The sequence below is a fragment of the Pogoniulus pusillus genome, chromosome 31 (genome assembly GCF_015220805.1).
Source record: "Pogoniulus pusillus isolate bPogPus1 chromosome 31, bPogPus1.pri, whole genome shotgun sequence".
In the NCBI taxonomy this organism is placed as follows: Eukaryota; Metazoa; Chordata; class Aves; order Piciformes; family Lybiidae; genus Pogoniulus; species Pogoniulus pusillus.
Window position 1 is genome coordinate 10649036 of NC_087294.1, and position 17360 is coordinate 10666395.

The following is a 17360-nucleotide window of genomic DNA, read 5'->3' on the forward strand; positions in this document are numbered from 1 at the left end:
CCTATGTCGCCAGCTTGCTGGGATCGCCGCAACACCTGCTCCTATAACTCCGGGCCAGGCCGGGCCGGCACTCGGGGGCCTGCTCCCTTTTCCTGGCCGCGGCACTCTAGGTGCAGCGCGGGCGCCATCTGCTGCTGCCACAGGGAAACGCTGTCGGCCGACCGCGGCTGGCAGAGACCTGCGCCCCGTAGGCGCGGACCCAGACCCGTCCGTTGGGGTGGTGCAGAGCATGCGGCGCGGTAAGGCCGTGAGACCGCTTGTGTATGAGAGCCGCACAACCCCGAACCGCCCAACACGCCAGGCAAACGCCAGCATGGCTCTCCAGCAGAACGCGCAGAAACACAGAATCATTTAGGTCAGAAAACATGTATCACAGAGAGCAGTTATCACAGAACGTTAGGGGCTAGAAGGGACCTGGAAAGATCATCAGGTCCCACAGCCCTCACTTGCCTGAACTCCCTTTGTAGCCAGTGAAGCGAATCTCAGACCACACTCTTCTCCATTCCCCTCAGTCATGTTAATACCAAAATGAAAAGCTTTCAGCCAAAAAGCCTGCAAAACTTGCCTGCTGGCACAGGCTTAGAATCATAGAATCATAGAATCAACCAGGTTGGAAGAGACCTCCAAGATCATCCAGCCCAACCTAGCACCCAGCCCTGTCCAATCAACCAGACCATGGCACTAAGTGCCTCATCCAGGCTTTGCTTGAACACCTCCAGGGACGGTGACTCCACCACCTCCCTGGGCAGCCCATTCCAATGCCAATCACTCTCTCTGCCAACAACTTCCTCCTAACATCCAGCCTGTACTTCCCCTGGCACAACTTGAGACTGTGTCCCCTTGTTCTGTTGCTGGTTGCCTTTCAATTGTTTAGAAATCTACAGTAACTCAAAGAAGTAAGATCCCCAACTAGGGTTCCCATGTGGAATCAACTTCTGTAGTTTCAACTATATTCAGAAACATTCAAACTAAAAACATCAATGTATACATTTGTGTAAGCTTCCTTCTATTAAAAGGCCACCCAAGGTCTTCAGGCCCACCTGTTAACCCAGCATCCACCACTAAACCATGCTTGACAAGAACAGATTTGTCTTTTCCCCTTCTACACTTGGGGAAATGGTAGTTCAAACTACATGCACCCATGCACATAGACTAGCCAGTCTGAGATTCCTGTAAACTGTTTTTCCAGTGAAAAAACCCCACCCAACCAACCAAACAAAAAGCCTTTGATAGCTTTTGATGCTTAAACCAGAATGTCAATAGCCATGAATGTTTGTTGTACTTGCAGGAAAAGGTCACAGGCAAGTTGGTGCACCCAGAAAATGAAAGCAAATCATCAACCCCACTTTGTGAAAACTTCTAAGTTACTTAAACTCTGCATAGGAGCTCCGTGGCAAAGGCAAGTCAACAACACCAATTGTAACCACAAAACCGTAGTTGTGTCACGCTGGTTCTTTTTTATATATGCAACAGCCTTTGGCAGAGTCCTGAATGGTTTCTAGGGTCTGCAAGTCTGCTTTGCCTTCACATTACATAGACAGCTGTAGGAACAGCAGCATATGACTGCATGTTTACATGCCAAGAGGCTTGAGCAGTGTAACATGTGCAGCATCTTTCCCCTAGTATTATCCTGAACTTTGTAATCTGCCTTTAATATAGCACATGCATATGTATGTGTGCACGCAACTTCTCTCTTATATTAACTTCTGTCCCTGGACAGACATCCTCCCATATGACCAGTGCTAGAGGATTAGGGATGGGCCAGCTGCTGAATGAGGGACAGACATTCCCTCTAGACCCTGACCCCTTCCCAAAGTGAAAAAGGGAGAGACTTATGGATTGGAAAATTAAATATTATATTTCATTTTATTATTACATTCATTAAATAAGTAGACTAAAAATCCCCAGGTCCCTCAGCTGCTCCTCGTAAGGCAGTGCTCCAGTCCCCTGATCATCCTTGTGGCCCTCCCCTGGACCTTCTCCAGCAGATCCCTGTCCCTCTTAAACTAGGGAGCCCAAACACTACACAGTAATGATGGATTTTATCACAGGACAAGAGGCAGTTCAACAAAAGGCACTGCAATTGCATCAATGTTTCTTGATTGGGGCACTTGTCTAAAACTTTTTTTCCCCCCTCTTCTGAATATATGCAAAAATAACTCATGGCTCATGTCCAAACAGCTTTTTCAGTTTTCACACAACTGCAAGAAGAAACACAGGCATTCCAATTAACTTTCATTTGAAGAAGGCATGTAAATAAGATTAAAGATCAGACAGAATGATGCTGTTCACAACAATCAGCAAAAGATCAAGACATTCAGGTCTTAAAGGGAAACGTTAAAAGCTGCTATGCTCAGTTTAAAACAGATGGTTAGACAGCCATGAGGGAAAAGTCAGAACCAGATAAGAGTTTGATCTGGATGTAAAACATATGCACCGAAGGAATGGAAAGGTGAAAGTTTCTGCAGAAACAGGATTTGGATTTATAGCTTTTTAAAAGTACAGTAGCTTGCTAAACTACACGCACATAAAGCCATTTCTTGTAGATGTGCTGACAAATATTTGTGTTTGGCTCCCCTGAATAAAGCAAAGCTGAAGGGTGTTACTTGAATATTGTCCATTCAAATAAACAGACAGAAAAGCAAATATATACCATAGCTTGTATTGACATTCAAACACTTTTTTATGCATGGATATTTGTGGGTGTTTCATTTGTTTTGGTGGTTTCTACAAACCATGACCTCCATTCCCTTAAACATATACTCTAACAACTAGAAACATTTCTGGGGTTGGGGTTTCTTTTCCTTTAGTTTTTTTTTTTTTTTTCTTCCCTATTTGCCTTTCTAAACCTGTCTGCATTATATTATCCAGCACACTGTTTGCTAACAATACAATCAATACAAAAGGTTACTTGAGGGGCATGGCTATTTCATGTCCTCAAAATACAAAGCTTATTTAAACAGAGATTTGAAATCTTTCACTGGAAAAAGTCTCAGAACCATTTGGAGAGGGGAAAAAAAAATTTAAAAAAGGAGAAAACCTAAGCATACTGAAATTACCAATGTTTGGAGTATGGAAACAGGAAATTTGCTTTAATAAACATTTTTCTCCACATCAGCATAAAATATAGTTTAGCTTCATAACTTTATTATAAAATTTTACAGGGCTGGAACTTGGCATGCCAGCCAGTGACCTAAATGCCTGTTATTTCATTGCTTTGCTAAAAGAAAATCTGATTCCCTATGCAATGCTGAGTACTGACATAGAGTTACTACTGCTGTGCTTCAAAGGCCAAAATACCCTACAGACACTACCTTCAGTCATGAAGAGATTCCAGGCACTGACTGAGCTACAGGTGTACCTAAAGGTAACAAAATTGGTAATCTAAATAAAAGTGATTTTCAAATCAGTTTCCACTAGTCCATGTGACTCAGACTTCTGGAACTGAAAAGTGGAAGCACAGTTGTCAGTGGCTAGAAATTCAGGTCACTACAGTGGTTTACTTCCATTGAAGAACAGGTCTTCCATTTACTTCCACTTAGAACAGGTCAGCTACATGAAGCAGTTAATGAGGATTCATGGCTTCTTTTGTAGATGGACTTTAACTGAAAAAGACCAGTAAGAAAACTAATGATTGTACACACATTCTTATATGCAAGAGCATATCAACCATTCAACCTGTTAAAAAGCCTCAAAAATAAATGTTTGCTTGCTTACCAATGGCTGAAAAAATATGTTTTAACTATCTAAAACGACTGAGAAAACCTGCCATTACTTTCAATTCCTTCAGCCTATATAGATCAAATCACAACTGTGTTCAGCTGACATCCAGTACCTGGTTCAAAGGCTAAAAAAATTCATACTGAGGCTTCACATTCCAAATGTATTATCTTCAAACAGAAGGCTGATAGAGACCAAGAGGTGACCTCATGAATGTCTATAAATATGTAAAGGGTGAGTGTGAGGAGGATGGAGCTAGGCTCTTCTGGGTGATGCCCAATGACAGGACTAGGGGCAATGGGTGGAAGCTCTCCAAATGTAACAGCTAGAGCCTTCAGGAGTGCCTGTGCAGCATGATTTGCTGCTACCAAACCCTGATCCCCTGACAACTGTGCTACACTAAAAAATGAAAACAGCATTGGGATCAGTGGGAGATCCCAAAGTGAAGGAGCTGTCCCAATAAGACATGAGCTTAAGTAAGCAGTGAGACTTCCACTAGACATTACCAGCATTTATAGTTCCTTCTTGACCAGAATTAAGAGTGGAGTTGAGCATGGAGTAGCATTGCCATTATCTCAGACTCCAAGGAATTTAAACAGTAAAAGAGACCACGTCATGGGAGAGTGTGGAGGGCAAGAAGAGGTGGTGCTGTCCAGATGCTCAAGCTTTTATTACCCAAGGCAAAACACAGAAGACAGAAAAAAGCAGTACTAGCAAAGACTACCACACAGATGAGTCCAAAACAAAATGAGTTTAACTGTTCTCAGGATATTAATTTGAAATGTCACATATGATATTCTTCCAGTAGTGTCTGAAAAGCCTTCATACTGGCTTTTCAGCGTTTCTTTAAAGCACTTTGTTAAACAAAGTTTTTCACTTCACAAAGAAATTCAGGCCTGGAAAGAACTACCAATCCACACAAACCCACCAAAACCTGGTATTTTAGTCCACAGAAATAAATTTGTTCTGCTGCTTCTGCCAACCAAAAGCCACAAAACGTATCACTGAGCAAAGCATTCTGCATTATCCCTGTTTCACACAAAGGAAACACTGTAAGGGACATTAAGTATGATCAGTAAGAGGAAAAGCCAGGGCCAGTCCTGAAACTCCCAAGTCTCCAATTCCCAGTTCCATGTTTAATGCTGTCTAACCACATCCTTTCAAGGGACAGGTAATGGCTACCTTTAGGGTGATGTCTACAGATGGCTTTCATTTAAAGTAATCCCAAGTCTGCTCCTCTGAAACCTTATCTGAAATCCTGCAAGGAACAATCTGTCTTCTACAGCAAAACAAAAAGACTGCCTATGAAGAAAGTGTGAGGAAACTGGGGCTCTTTTGTATAGAGGTCTGAGAAGCATACACCACAATTTCCTCATCTCATTTGAATAAAGTAACTTTTGCAAAAGATGAAACAAAGATGTAATTTAGCTCAGGAAGTTTTTAAAAATAAATCAAGTATTAGGGCTAATCTATTAAACTGAGTCCTAATCACTTCTCCAGCACTGAGCCTGCATAGGTTCTAAGGACACTTCCAGGAAATAAAGTGTTACAGGAAGCTTAACAGTAATTAAGTGGAAATGTATAACCCAGCTACTGCTGAAGTAGCAATTCCAATATCCCACTATATAAATGAAACACAGAAACCATTGTTATTTTTCTCACACTGAAAATAAAGCTGAAATGTGTTGAAAGATATCCTGTGAAGTTGAATAGTCAGGAGTAAGCTTGACTCTTTAAATTGCTTACAGGCTTTAAGAACATAGAACTCCTTAGACCTATTTACACTACAACCAAGATGAATATCTTGACTAAACATAGAAATTGGCAAGAATAACTCAAGTCTTACACAATTATGAATTTAGTGTGCATGTTCCCCATATACAGCTTAAACCCCCACAAAACTAAAAGAATTGCTATGAGGAATTTCACTGCTTGTCAGAAGTGAAACAGTATACAAACTCAAAATTCATTGTACCAGGCTCCTCCACTAGATTGTGTGACTGAAATTGCTGTACTCCAGCCTAACCAAACGGATGTAATCTTACCATAACAATACTGTAGGCTGCAACCATTCACAGAACATCTTTCTTTACCCAGCAGTGTCTACTCCTCTAGTGTTGTATTTGAATAGAAAATTCAGTGTTATTACAGTACAGCATACTATTTTCAAACTGCTTTAAGTACTGATGGAAGTACAACGGGGAACAAACTCAAATACACACCAGGTGAAAAGCTTTCCACATCCTCTAGAAGGATGAAGTAGTAAAAGGCAGGTAAGCAATTATATTAAAGCATCAAGTTAACTTTATTTTTGCTCATCCTTTTCTGCAGTAGTTCCTTTTCCTTTCACTTTAGGACCATAGTCTCAGAATTACAATTCACCTGGGCACAAACATTTCTTCCTTTGACTGTTTCCTTCATGTCCCCCAAATAGCTAACAATAAAAAGTCTCCCCAAACTTCAGTATGTTTCACATCACAAGAAACCCACCATTAGGCTTATAAGAAAAGCTGTACCGTACCAGCAGTTTAAGCTAAGTTCTAAATTTAGGACAAATCCAGTTAAAAAATTCAAAGGTCTGTTTAGTTTTCCCATGCTAAAACAAGAGAGATTTTACCAAGTAGCCCTAAAACCTTAAGCAGGTTAACTTCCCATGACTACATACATCCAGAAAGCAAGCATTTATCACAGAATGTTAAGGGCTGGAAGGGACCTTGAAAGATCATCTAGTCCAAGAGCCATCACTTGCCTGAACTCCCTTTGTAGTCAGTGAAGTTTATCTCAGACCACACTCTTCTCCATTCCCCTCAGCCATGTTAATACCAAAATGAAAAGCTTTCAGCCAAAAAGCCTGCAAAACTTGCCTGCTGGCACAGGCTTAGCAGATTGAACTCAACATTTGAGAATGGAATTCTATGGATTCCATCTTTTTTAAAAAATCCTCACTCACTACTACTCTGGAGGTTTTTTCATCACATACTCGTTATGAGGCATAAGGAATTAAGAGAACTTTACTGCTCCTAGAGGGTAAAAAAAGTTGTGGTTCAGAATGATGTTCAATTAAATGTAACTTTTGATCCTAGCAACACAGAATCACACAGGTACCGAGCTTGTTTTGGATCCAAATTACCTTTGTGACCTTAACTATGCAGAACAAAAAAACATAGTGTTCTCTGGTTTGCTTCTGTAGGAGTGCATACCAAAAATCATTAGCCAAACTCAAAGGACAAAATTAAGTGTCCTTCACCTCAATTTAAAAAGGAGTGTACTACCAAATTATTCCAATTGTTTAGAAAAATCCACTAACTCAAAGAATTAAGATCTCCAACTAAGGTTCCCATGTGCAGGAGTGAACTTCTGTAATGTCAACTATATTCAGAAACTGAATTGAGACTAAAAGCATTAACCTGAGTACATTTGTGTATGTTTCCCTGTTTACAACAGCTCCACATTAACTGTTCAGTTTTGTATGTTAATTTATGTGCTGAACATATGCTCACCACAAGGGTACAATTGTTTGTAACCAGGCCTGGAACAGGTAACTCTGTTAAGTACACCTGAAAATATTGCAGGAACCTCCTAATAAACCATAACTCCATCCAGTTCTAGCTACTAAAAAGCTGTGGTGGGACCAAAACCAAGAGCCAATAATAACTTATTAAAAAATGCATGAGTCTAGCATCTGGAGTAGGATGCTGCTCTATACTACAGGAATGATTTGGCTTTAAGAGGTTACAGTGAAAATTCCAAGTACACAGGATACACATTCCAGTCTTCAGTCTACAGGTGTGCAGTTCCATATATTCACATTAATGTCCCATTATCATCAAACTGGAACAATTCTTTATGACTCCACTTTGAACAATTCTTTATGACTCCACTTCGAGCTGCTCAGATCTAAAAAAAACTTGGGAGAGAAAAAAGGTATTCCAGTCTGAATCCTACCTCATTTCCAAAAGGCAAAAATGTGATAAAAACACAAGTTATGTAAATCATCCAAATACCAGAGAAACAAAGCCAACAGGGCAAGCCAGAGTTCAACACTGCCTTCTTTGAGCAGCAAACTACTTGGCTAACTTTACTATTAAGACCCCCTACAGAATCACAGTATTGTCACGTACTTATAAGAAGCTAATTCCACCCACAATTGCTTCAGAACTGGGGGCAGGACAAACAAAACATCCATCTTGTGTCAAGTAAAGACCCTGGATAAAGAGCATTAAAAAAAATCCTGCAACATCTCAGAAGAGTTGGGTAACGGTTAAGGCTTTTCTCCTCACTTGGTTCAGTAGAGGGAGCCAAATTTTCATCACAGATGCAGCAGTACTTCAGACTTCCCTAACAGTTTACTCAGAATCCCTGCAGCAGTACAAGCATAAGCACTGCCAAAAAGGTAGTGATCAACTGTCAGCATTCTTGCAACTGAGAAACAGTGAAAAGTTCCCTATGCCATTAACTTCTGGAATAAGAATCAGAAAGAGAGGCACACTAGAAAAGGAGTATCAGGGACTCATTTATCTTTTTATCAAACTGTCAACATTAAAAACACTAATAAACTATACCAAGATCTGCAAAGTCCTTCAGTCTTCTGGTGTTAAATACTGCAACTCAAGAGAGTATGTCCACAGACACCCACCCATTAATCACACACACACACACCAGGTTCAAATTTTATTTTCCATTCATTTCTTGCACTTGAAGTACTCTTCGATGACATCTTTGGCCTGAGATTCCTTGCCATAGTCCTGTAACACAAGGAAACTCATTAATAACATACAGGTCCTTTCAAAATTTTACAACCTTCTTTTTAAAAGGAAAACAGATTGTAACACTTTTACCCCTGGAGCTACTTTCCCTTCGTTGACTAACAAAAGGCTATTCTAAGGACGGACTATTCTATTTCTTTCAAGTTTAACACCTACTGGTACAGATCCAAGCAAATGTTTCATTTCTGCTTAAAGCAAGACAAGTAATGTATGTGGAAAAATGAGCAAAGGTTTGAATAAATGCATGCAGAAGGCATTAGTCTTTTTCTGTCAAGATGTAGCCATCTCTTGGGACCTCAAAGACAACAGTGACTTCAAGGCTCGTACTGTGGCTTTACTTTACCAGCATCATTTTAAAATATGCTCTGCAAAACATTTTCAAGTTCAGCAGATACATTGAACTGGCATTTTTCTGTCACAAAGCAAGACTTCACCTTTCTAGTTAAAAGGTCCTTCCTTGCTAGCAAGCAGGCACAGATACTTAACAGACAACTGCTAACTCACAAAATTAATCTAAGTATTTTAAATAAACATGAAAGAGAATATAGAAGCTGTTTAATTTCACTGTCAATGGAAAGAAACTGTTTAAAGAGAGTAATCTAAGAGTTCTATTTAACAGTTCCTTATCTAAAGCAACCTTATCTTTGCTGCTTGTTTTCAGAAGTCAAGAAAAATCTGTAATTGCATCTTACTTTGACAACCACACAACTGCAGCCCACAACTTTGCGAGGTTTTCCTTCTCTGTCGATCTTGCAGAGACCCACCCATTCACCCAGCTTCTTGTTGTCATCAACCTGTGTAAAACATTAGATCTTGTTAGAACCAGCCACCCACAACACAACTAGGTTCAGCAAAAATTGCCGTACTCAGAAGATTTGGGTAACGGATGGCTGCTTTCCTCACAAGTATCAGAAGAGGGAGCCAAAGTTATCATCATTGTACAGCTTGAAGTATTTTCATTTCAAGTTACAGTGAGACACTCTCTGTGCTCCATCACTTGCAGCACTGATTCTAGTTCTTATTATACAAGATGTAAACGTTCATTTTAAGGTTAGGTTGATACATATAATAAGCCGTATACAGAATTACAATATTTCAATGGTTCACCTTTCTATATGCTAAAACAAGCAGCTTACATTGCAAGTAGGGCAACTGTTCCAAACTTATGTCTAAAGTTCCAACGCTTACCTTTATTAAGTTGATCTGATGTTCTGCACAAAGTGCTTCAACTAATTTTACATATGTGGGTTCGTCACAATTTGAAGCCAGAACACAAAGATGGGCTTGGCGTCTAAAGAAACATGAAAGTCAACAAGTATAACTTCAGGTCTTGCTGCTTAAACTGTTAATAACAAAATTCAGCACATGCATTTCTAGACAAATACTTTTCAAGCTCCATTTTTGGTTCTGAGATACCATATACTTTTTGCAATACTAAATATACTTTTCATATGACCTACTACTATGTTTTTCAATATACATAACAGACCATTCATATATTGTTAGCTTTATTGCCAGATTTAGAAGCTTCTAGAAATCACACTAAATTCTCAGCCATTTGGAAAAAAGTGCAATGACTGGATAAACACCAGATCCTATAAAGAACTGGTATTACTATTAGAAAGCAACCAAGTTACATGTTGCTTTTTACAACAATTTAACATTAGAATTGTAATTATTAGAAGCTTGAATTTCCATGTCAAGCCATTACAAGCTCTTCAGAACAGTGTTTTCTACTTACGTTCAAAGAAGCTGTTATGACAGGGTCCCAATTCTAATTAGGATCTTTGTATACTGTGGTACAATGTTAATACCAAAGGGATACCTGACAACAGAGAGAGCTGTATAGGTTTTCTATACTCAACCTAATGTAATTTGACCACTGCAAAGTCAGTTTTCCCTATGGCTTTCTTCATCACTAGTTTCACCCAAATGATCCAGAAATATTTCCAAGTAAGAAGCACCACATAAATGTATGTAAACCTTACACATACACCATCCTCTGTAACACACAACATGTGAAATTGCTTTAGTAAAAAAGAACCCTCACAAACTAGCCAGCAGTCACTCATGTTGTGTCTCTCCCATTCTTTGGTACCTCAAGCGTTTTTTTTTGCATACAGGTTTGTCAGACTGTTGTTTTCACTCATACGACGAGTGAAGGGGTATCCGACTAATTACTAGAAGTCATCACTCAAACACTGCAGCACTGCATTGAAGTACTGGCTGTCCTTAGATGCACATGCTTTTATCACACAACTTTTAGGTTGTAAAAGACCTTTATGATTAAGTCCATCACTGCCCTAGCACATGTGTATATGTACAGAAATACATGCACTGTATGTTAACATATACACACATAAATACAGTACTTCACTCTATCCAGAAACTCGTATTAGTTTGCACATGTATGACAAGCGTGATACTGATCTAGTACCAATGCAGCTCTTTAGCGCTGTGACATAAAAATTGACCCTTTCAATGAAAAGGGTTTTTAACTTCTTAAAATATAAAGGTTCACGAGTCTCAGATTTCCTAGCTAGATACCATAAGCACAGCTCCATTTTCTTCACAAAACCAGTGCCTGTGAAAATTGAGGGCAATAGGAGTCACAAAAGGACAGAACCTAATACACGAGGTATTGTCATTCTTAAATCAATGAGTTTAGCATCTGCATTTTAAGATCACAGCTTAGGGCCCCAAAATACAGATAGCAAATGACAAAAAAATCACTGGCAGAAAACTATGGTCTTGCAAACTTTCAAACAAACATGTGGGCAAAGTGACTACTGTATGTGTTCAGCTTACCTCATCACAACCTACCTCAACCAGTTTTTTGCTATTCACTATAGATAAAACAGGAAAGTAACACTTACTTGTCCAAGGCTTTGGCTGCTTCACGAATACCACGAGCAAGGCCATCATGGATAAGTGCGGTCTTCAGCACTTCTTGCAGGGCGGTGTTAACATCCATTACACCTCCAGCAGTAATGCTAAAGAAAGACAAATATTGCTACATATGCCAACACCTTGCAATAAGAATTGAAACTTCCCATGACCTGCAAATATCCAATTGTTTAGGAAATAACCCCCAAAAAAGCAAATAGGTGAAGAACGCAAGAAAGACGGATTTGAAGGACACTACGAAGTTAAATGCTGCAGGACGAACCAGCCAGCTATGCCTTTTCCGCGCTTTTTTACAGAGTGCACACAGCAGCCAGGCCCAACCACGCGGCAGCACCACGGCGGGGCCTGGCCCTGCGCAGGCAGAGCGCGGCCACAGCGGTAAAGCCCGACACAAAACGGCGCCGCTGAGACAGAGGCCCTCAGCCTGCCACCCCCAACGGCCCCAGACCCGCTCACCCTTCCTCGGCCATGGCGCTCTCGGTGGGTGCTGTCCCCGCCCGGCTTCCTGCTGCAAATACAGACACAAGCCGCCCCGGTGAGTGGTGCCGGCCGCCCCGGGGCCCCCGCCCGGCCCGCTCCTGCCGCGATGCCCCGCCAGCGACGGGGATTGAGCTCGGCAGGCCGCGGAGCCATGTCTGCTACTCACCCCGCACCACCGCGAGCCGCACAGGAAAGAGAAGGCGGAAGTTCCGTCTCACGTTCTTATAGCAGGCGAGGACCCCGTCCCGCGAGGGCTCGGAGGCTGTCCGCCGCGCTGCCTGAGCCGCCAGATACCGGCTTCCACGCGGGGAAACTGCCAGCGGTTGGGTCCTGTCGTGTTCCCTAGGGCTTGTTAATGCTAAAACGCCCTGGCTTCAAATGGCTCTGTTCCTGAGAGCCTGGAGCAAGGTGGGGAACAGACCTCAAGTCTCTGTCGGCTTTCAGCGGGAGTTGCAGCACTTGGCTGTAGCTCGGAAACTGAAGAAGTGAACTGCACGTTCCCGTTCCTGTCAGAAGCTCACGCATGCACAAGTGCTTGTGCTGACTGTGTGCCCCACAGCCACCACACTGCAAACGCGCTGCTTGCTCAGGAGCTGTCGATCCATCCTGTCTGAGATGCGATTATTCGATTACTGGACGGCCTGGGTATTGCCAGCTTTGTAAACAAGTGCATGGCGGCAATGTAAGAAAAGCAGGGCAGTACTGGGAGCCATTGCTTATGGCTCATCCTGACACCGACGCTGCCAGCCACCTTTTCCACAGTATGTCTTTTGAGCGCTCTGATACTGTACAGTGGCAGGCTGTAAGCTGAACGCAGGAGACACCCATACAGTGACATCTCAGGGCTAAGGAAGGCAGGGGAGGACAGAGGGGAACATAGACACCGCTCAGCTAGCTCAAAGACAGCCACAGACCACAAGCTCAAGCAGGATGACCTTTCTGAGTCTGCAGGGGGGAAGGTCTGGCTGGGGGGGGGCCTGTAGCTGCAGCACTCCCAGGCTCCATCTGTGTCTCCTGGCTAATGCCCACTGAGGCAGTCAGGAGAATTGTGGCCAGCAACTACTGCAAACCCAAGACAGGTATTCTTATTTAGCAGCTCCCATGCAACTCTTGTCTACGACTTCTCCCCTCCTTCCTCTACATGGAAGTGGGAATGTACAATTTCCTTCATATTGCTCAGACCCCAGAAAGCACACAAGCACACACAGATTCATAATGCTCATCTTCATTTCTTCTCTTCAGGGAGAATGATCTTCCCTATAGCTTCCTACCACTTAATCTTATGCCCTTTAAAGAAATCTCAAAGACACCTGATCTATAGTGATGGTTTTGTACTGAGTGGAACAACGCACCATTAGCTCCCTTAAGGTCACCACAGGATAAAATGAAGTTTGCATCTGGCCAGAATCCCAGGCAACACACAGTATAAAGGGGGGAGTTTGCTAAGGAGAGGGGAATTGCCTGGTAGAGTTTCCTGCTTGGGCTTCTATTCATCCCGTTTGTCTTCCAGCTCTTGAGGCCTGTCTTCTTGATTGTTGTGACTGCTGCACTTTTTTTTTGTGCTGAGTGTAACTTTATCTATCTTATATTTACATTTGTGTTAGTTTGGCTGTTTCATTAAATCAATTTTTCATTTTAACCTCCGTGTCTTTCTTTCTTTTCCTGATTTTCTCTGATGGAGAGAGGTCATGGGGCGATAGAGCAATTGCTGTAGTATATAGCCTCAGATACAGGCTAAACACAGGCACCACCACCACAGGGTGCATCAGTGTTGCTGAGTAAGTGCAGTATCTATTCTGTCCAGGAGATGGAAGTATGCACATCTGAATGATTTATATTGCAGCAAAAGTGTTCATGACATTCAGATTATAATTATCATTCTAGAGGTAGGTTATTGCAAGAAAACAAAGCTGCACTAAGATAAAAGTTATGTATGGGAGGTTTGTTTTGGCACTGTACTCTGTTGCAGTCTCAGGAGTTGGAGTACCTGTTTGTGTGTAATGGGAGCATGAGCTTCTGTTTCAAAGTCCACTCCAATGAAAAGTGTGAGCACGCTGCTGGCACTACTCCACCTACTCCACCTTTCTGCCTGGATTCCTAAAAGGAGTTGCTACTTTCTTAGCCTCTGTATTTTCTCATGGAGTTAAGCTGTCCATTCAGCACCTTGGAGTTTAAATGCTGGCATGCAGCCATGGGCCGTGACACATTTAAGCCAAGGATTACACTGCTGTGCTGAGAATACTGGTAGTATACTTGAGGGGGTGTGAGCGGGATAACAGACACAGTGGGAGGAAACTGGGAACCTGCCTGGGTTCTAGAGGGCTGAAGCAGAGACAGTCTAAACACTGGCCTGGTATTGAACTGAGTAGCCAGCCCCTGTAGAGGAACTTGGTCCTCTCAAGACTTCTTTATATTATAAACAGTATCACATGCTGTTCATAAACTTGTATTTGGGGAGAAGAGTAAGCACAAGATGATGTCCCATGACATTCTCACCAGCCTGCTGTTCTGGGTAATTCATCCAGACTCACCATCTTCTTGCATAAGTCTTTGGGTGGTTATAGCTTCTACCCTCTGTGCTTTCCATCAGTTTCTTAACTGCTGCTGTCTCACCTTTTTGTGCTGGCATTTTTTCTTTTCTTCCTTCTATGACTAAAATGTCAACTGAACATAGGTACTTCTTTAAAGGAGCAATACTGCAGTCAGAGGATTGTGCTTCGCTCTCTCTTAGCTATCAAACCTTTTCTTTCAGCCTATGCTCACCCTGGCAACCTATTCCTGTCTTGTCTTCAAACTGCTAGACTCCAGTTGTATCTTAAGTGCCATGTAAGCTATGGAGATTCAGGAATGACTAATTCAGATAGTGGCATGCTATGGTGAAATAGGAATTAGACAGACAGAAGTGTCAGATATTGCAAACTCCCAAGAGAGGTCTATGACAGTGCTAAATGATGAACAACTGGTTCTGAATTTCAGTTCTTTAAGGACTGTTCAGGACTGATTTCCCTCTGAAATTTGTCTCTAGAAATAGAAAAGCACAGACACGTGCTACACTTGGATTTCTAATGTCACAAGACAGAATCATCTCATTTTCATTCCAAACCAGACACAGTTTCTCAGCCCTGTGCAATGTTGAGTTGGAAGCCTTCTTGCAAGCAGCACTGCTTCGCATTTTGTCCTAAACAATTATCTGAGTAGTTTCCTGGTCACACAGTTCAGAAAAAGGTTCTGCAATGTAAAGATTTTTGTAGAGGGCAAACTTTTGCTTATTTTATTTTGCCCTTCCATATAAGTTTTGTTTGCCAGCTCAGAGGGGAGAGATGTGTATTTCCAAGTCCCTCCACGTAATGGTTTGGAACAGCCAAACCATGTGCTGCTGCCTAGGAGTGCAAGAGTTGTCTGTTTCAAGTGCCTAGAAAAAGTATGGTGAGACCATCCTGGTGGCTTAGAAGGAGGACAAATTATGGCACTGCAATACCAATATGAAAAGAAGAAAGCTTGTCACAGTAACTGAACAAAACATTTTTTGGGGGTTTTGTTGCCTTCAACAGATTCTACACTAGACTGAAAGGATGTGGTTATTGTGTGGTTTCATTAGAGCCGCTTTAACTCCACACCTCTGAGCATGCATAAGGGCAACTAGCAACCAGAGTGACGAAGAAGGTTGGTGCACCAGAGGGGGAGGAAGTTGGGGGATGTTTCTTGAAGACCCTTCCCTAAAATGCACATGTGGGAGATACATTTGCATATATTAGCATGAGCTCTTTAAAGTTGATGAATATGTTAATTCCTGGAAACGTAGTGAATATGAGTAGAATGCTGATAGATATTCTCTGTCAGATGCTCGATCAGGTGCTCAGGTGGGCAGAGTGATCTCCTGTGTGACTGGCCATAACGAAAATCAGTTTTGGGGAGTTTATGTGCTGGTTTTGGTAACACTGTGAGGAGCATCTGCAGGAGCTGGGGCTGTTCGGTCTGGAGGAGGCTGAGAGGAGACCTTATTGCTCTCAGCAGCTACCTGAAGGGAAGTTGGAGCAAGCTGTGGGACAGCCTGACAGCCTCTTCTCCATAGTGGCAAGCAGCAGGACTGGAGGAAATGGTTACAAGCTGCGCCAGGGGAGGTTTAGGCTGGATATTAGGAAATATTCTTCATTGAAAGGGTTATCAAACATTGGAATGTTCTGCCCAGGGCAGTACTGGAGCCACCATCCCTGGAACTGTGGCCCCAGCACTTGGGGACGTGGTTTAGTGTTGACTTTGAAGTGCTGGGTTGAAGACTGAACTAGATGATCTTCAAGATCTCTTCCAACAAAATGTATTCTGTGACTCTGTGGTTTTTGTTAGACTTAAAGCTGTAGTGACAGACTGGTAACAAGTCCTGGTTCACAAGTTAACAAATTTATAGCTCTTGAAGAACATATGAATAATTAACAAACATGCTCCGTCAATCAATTTCTTCTGATAATGAGGAGATGTGCATAAGTAATCTGTATGCTTGCAGAGGGAGTTCACACCTGTTTTGCTGTTGGGAGTTACAGTTAATGCTGATAGCAGTGCATTACTGCTACTTCTCACACTTCAACCTACTGCATGTGTGGACTGGAGGAGATCTGACTCATTATTCTGGCTCACTCATTACTGTCATGCAATTATTTATGAGGATGACTAGGTTTTTAAAGTAGTTGGAATCTCCTGAGTGAGAGTCTAGACTCAAAAGAGCAAATAGTTGGAGTGAAAACTGTTTCACCTCCTGAATATAACTATCTGTTGCCACAAAATGAAAGCGTTATTTTCTTTTCCTGATTTTAATCTTAAGTTTCTCTTAAGAAACACACTCTATTTGTGTGTTGTGAGTTGCATATATCACCTTTTTTCTTACTCTCCTGCAAACTCAGGACGACTTGCAAGTTTCCTAGTCTTGTGATAAAAGTACTTGTGCCTTTTCAAGTCATATGGAGTGTGGGGTTCTAAAATTAGGTACATGGTACCATTTGCTCTGAAATGTCCTAATTACGCATCTTGCTACAATAGCTGGTGACTAGATGGAACACTTGAGGACCTAAAGTTGTGCTTTGAAGAAAGATTTTACTGCCTTTCCCTTCAAACAATATGCAGTCTGTTGTGGTTTTTTGCAATTTTGAAGAGGTCCTCAGCTCACACCTCATCTTCTTTCTCACTATCCTCCTTTCCAGACAGGAATTTGTGCCAAGTGCATTCAATATATGACCTCTTCTTCATCTCCAGCCTAAACCTACTCCTGGTCAGTTTATAGCTATTGATTCTTGTGTACAATTCTGTTCAGTTCTGTTACTCCTTTATGATTTCTTGCTAGAGCTGTATATATGATCACTGATCACAACTGGTGTGCTAGTCCTGTGAAGCTATCCTGAATCTCCTTTATGCGTGGAAGACAGATGTTGCAGCACTTTTGCGAACGGATGACTGCATGGCACATCAGCAGTCCTGCAGTTCAGTGCTGGCCACCCC

The 17360-nt window shown here is 42.0% G+C and overlaps 1 protein-coding gene and 4 non-coding genes across 5 annotated transcripts; all 5 read right to left on the reverse strand.

Moving 5' to 3' along the window:
• Window positions 1-7955: 7955 nt before the first annotated feature.
• On the reverse strand, window positions 7956-8040 carry LOC135189305 (small nucleolar RNA SNORD100). The gene has a single exon (XR_010308032.1). It is a non-coding gene; the product is annotated as a small nucleolar RNA SNORD100 (small nucleolar RNA).
• A 338-nt stretch (window positions 8041-8378) lies between these two features.
• Window positions 8379-12086, reverse strand: RPS12 (ribosomal protein S12). The gene is made up of 6 exons (XM_064169131.1): window positions 12040-12086; window positions 11850-11901; window positions 11363-11479; window positions 9675-9777; window positions 9179-9280; window positions 8379-8465 (listed from the first exon to the last, which is right to left on the reverse strand). The coding sequence occupies exons 2-6, from the start codon at window positions 11861-11863 to the stop codon at window positions 8403-8405; spliced, it is 399 nt and encodes a 132-aa protein (XP_064025201.1). The 5' UTR covers window positions 11864-11901; window positions 12040-12086; the 3' UTR covers window positions 8379-8402.
• LOC135189303 (small nucleolar RNA SNORA33) lies at window positions 8760-8894 on the reverse strand. The gene has a single exon (XR_010308030.1). It is a non-coding gene; the product is annotated as a small nucleolar RNA SNORA33 (small nucleolar RNA).
• On the reverse strand, window positions 9346-9431 carry LOC135189304 (small nucleolar RNA SNORD100). The gene has a single exon (XR_010308031.1). It is a non-coding gene; the product is annotated as a small nucleolar RNA SNORD100 (small nucleolar RNA).
• Window positions 10610-10686, reverse strand: LOC135189301 (small nucleolar RNA SNORD101). The gene has a single exon (XR_010308027.1). It is a non-coding gene; the product is annotated as a small nucleolar RNA SNORD101 (small nucleolar RNA).
• Window positions 12087-17360: the final 5274 nt, after the last annotated feature.

What these genes read in the sequence shown, in the direction of transcription:
- RPS12 (XM_064169131.1), bottom strand. An exon ending in GCAGCCAAAGCCTTGGACAA is followed by an intron (nt 9,778 to 11,362) that starts GTAAGTGTTACT and finishes ATGTTTCTTTAG; the next exon opens with ACGCCAAGCCCATCTTTGTG. An exon ending in ATCAGATCAACTTAATAAAG is followed by an intron (nt 9,281 to 9,674) that starts GTAAGCGTTGGA and finishes TGTTTTACACAG; the next exon opens with GTTGATGACAACAAGAAGCT.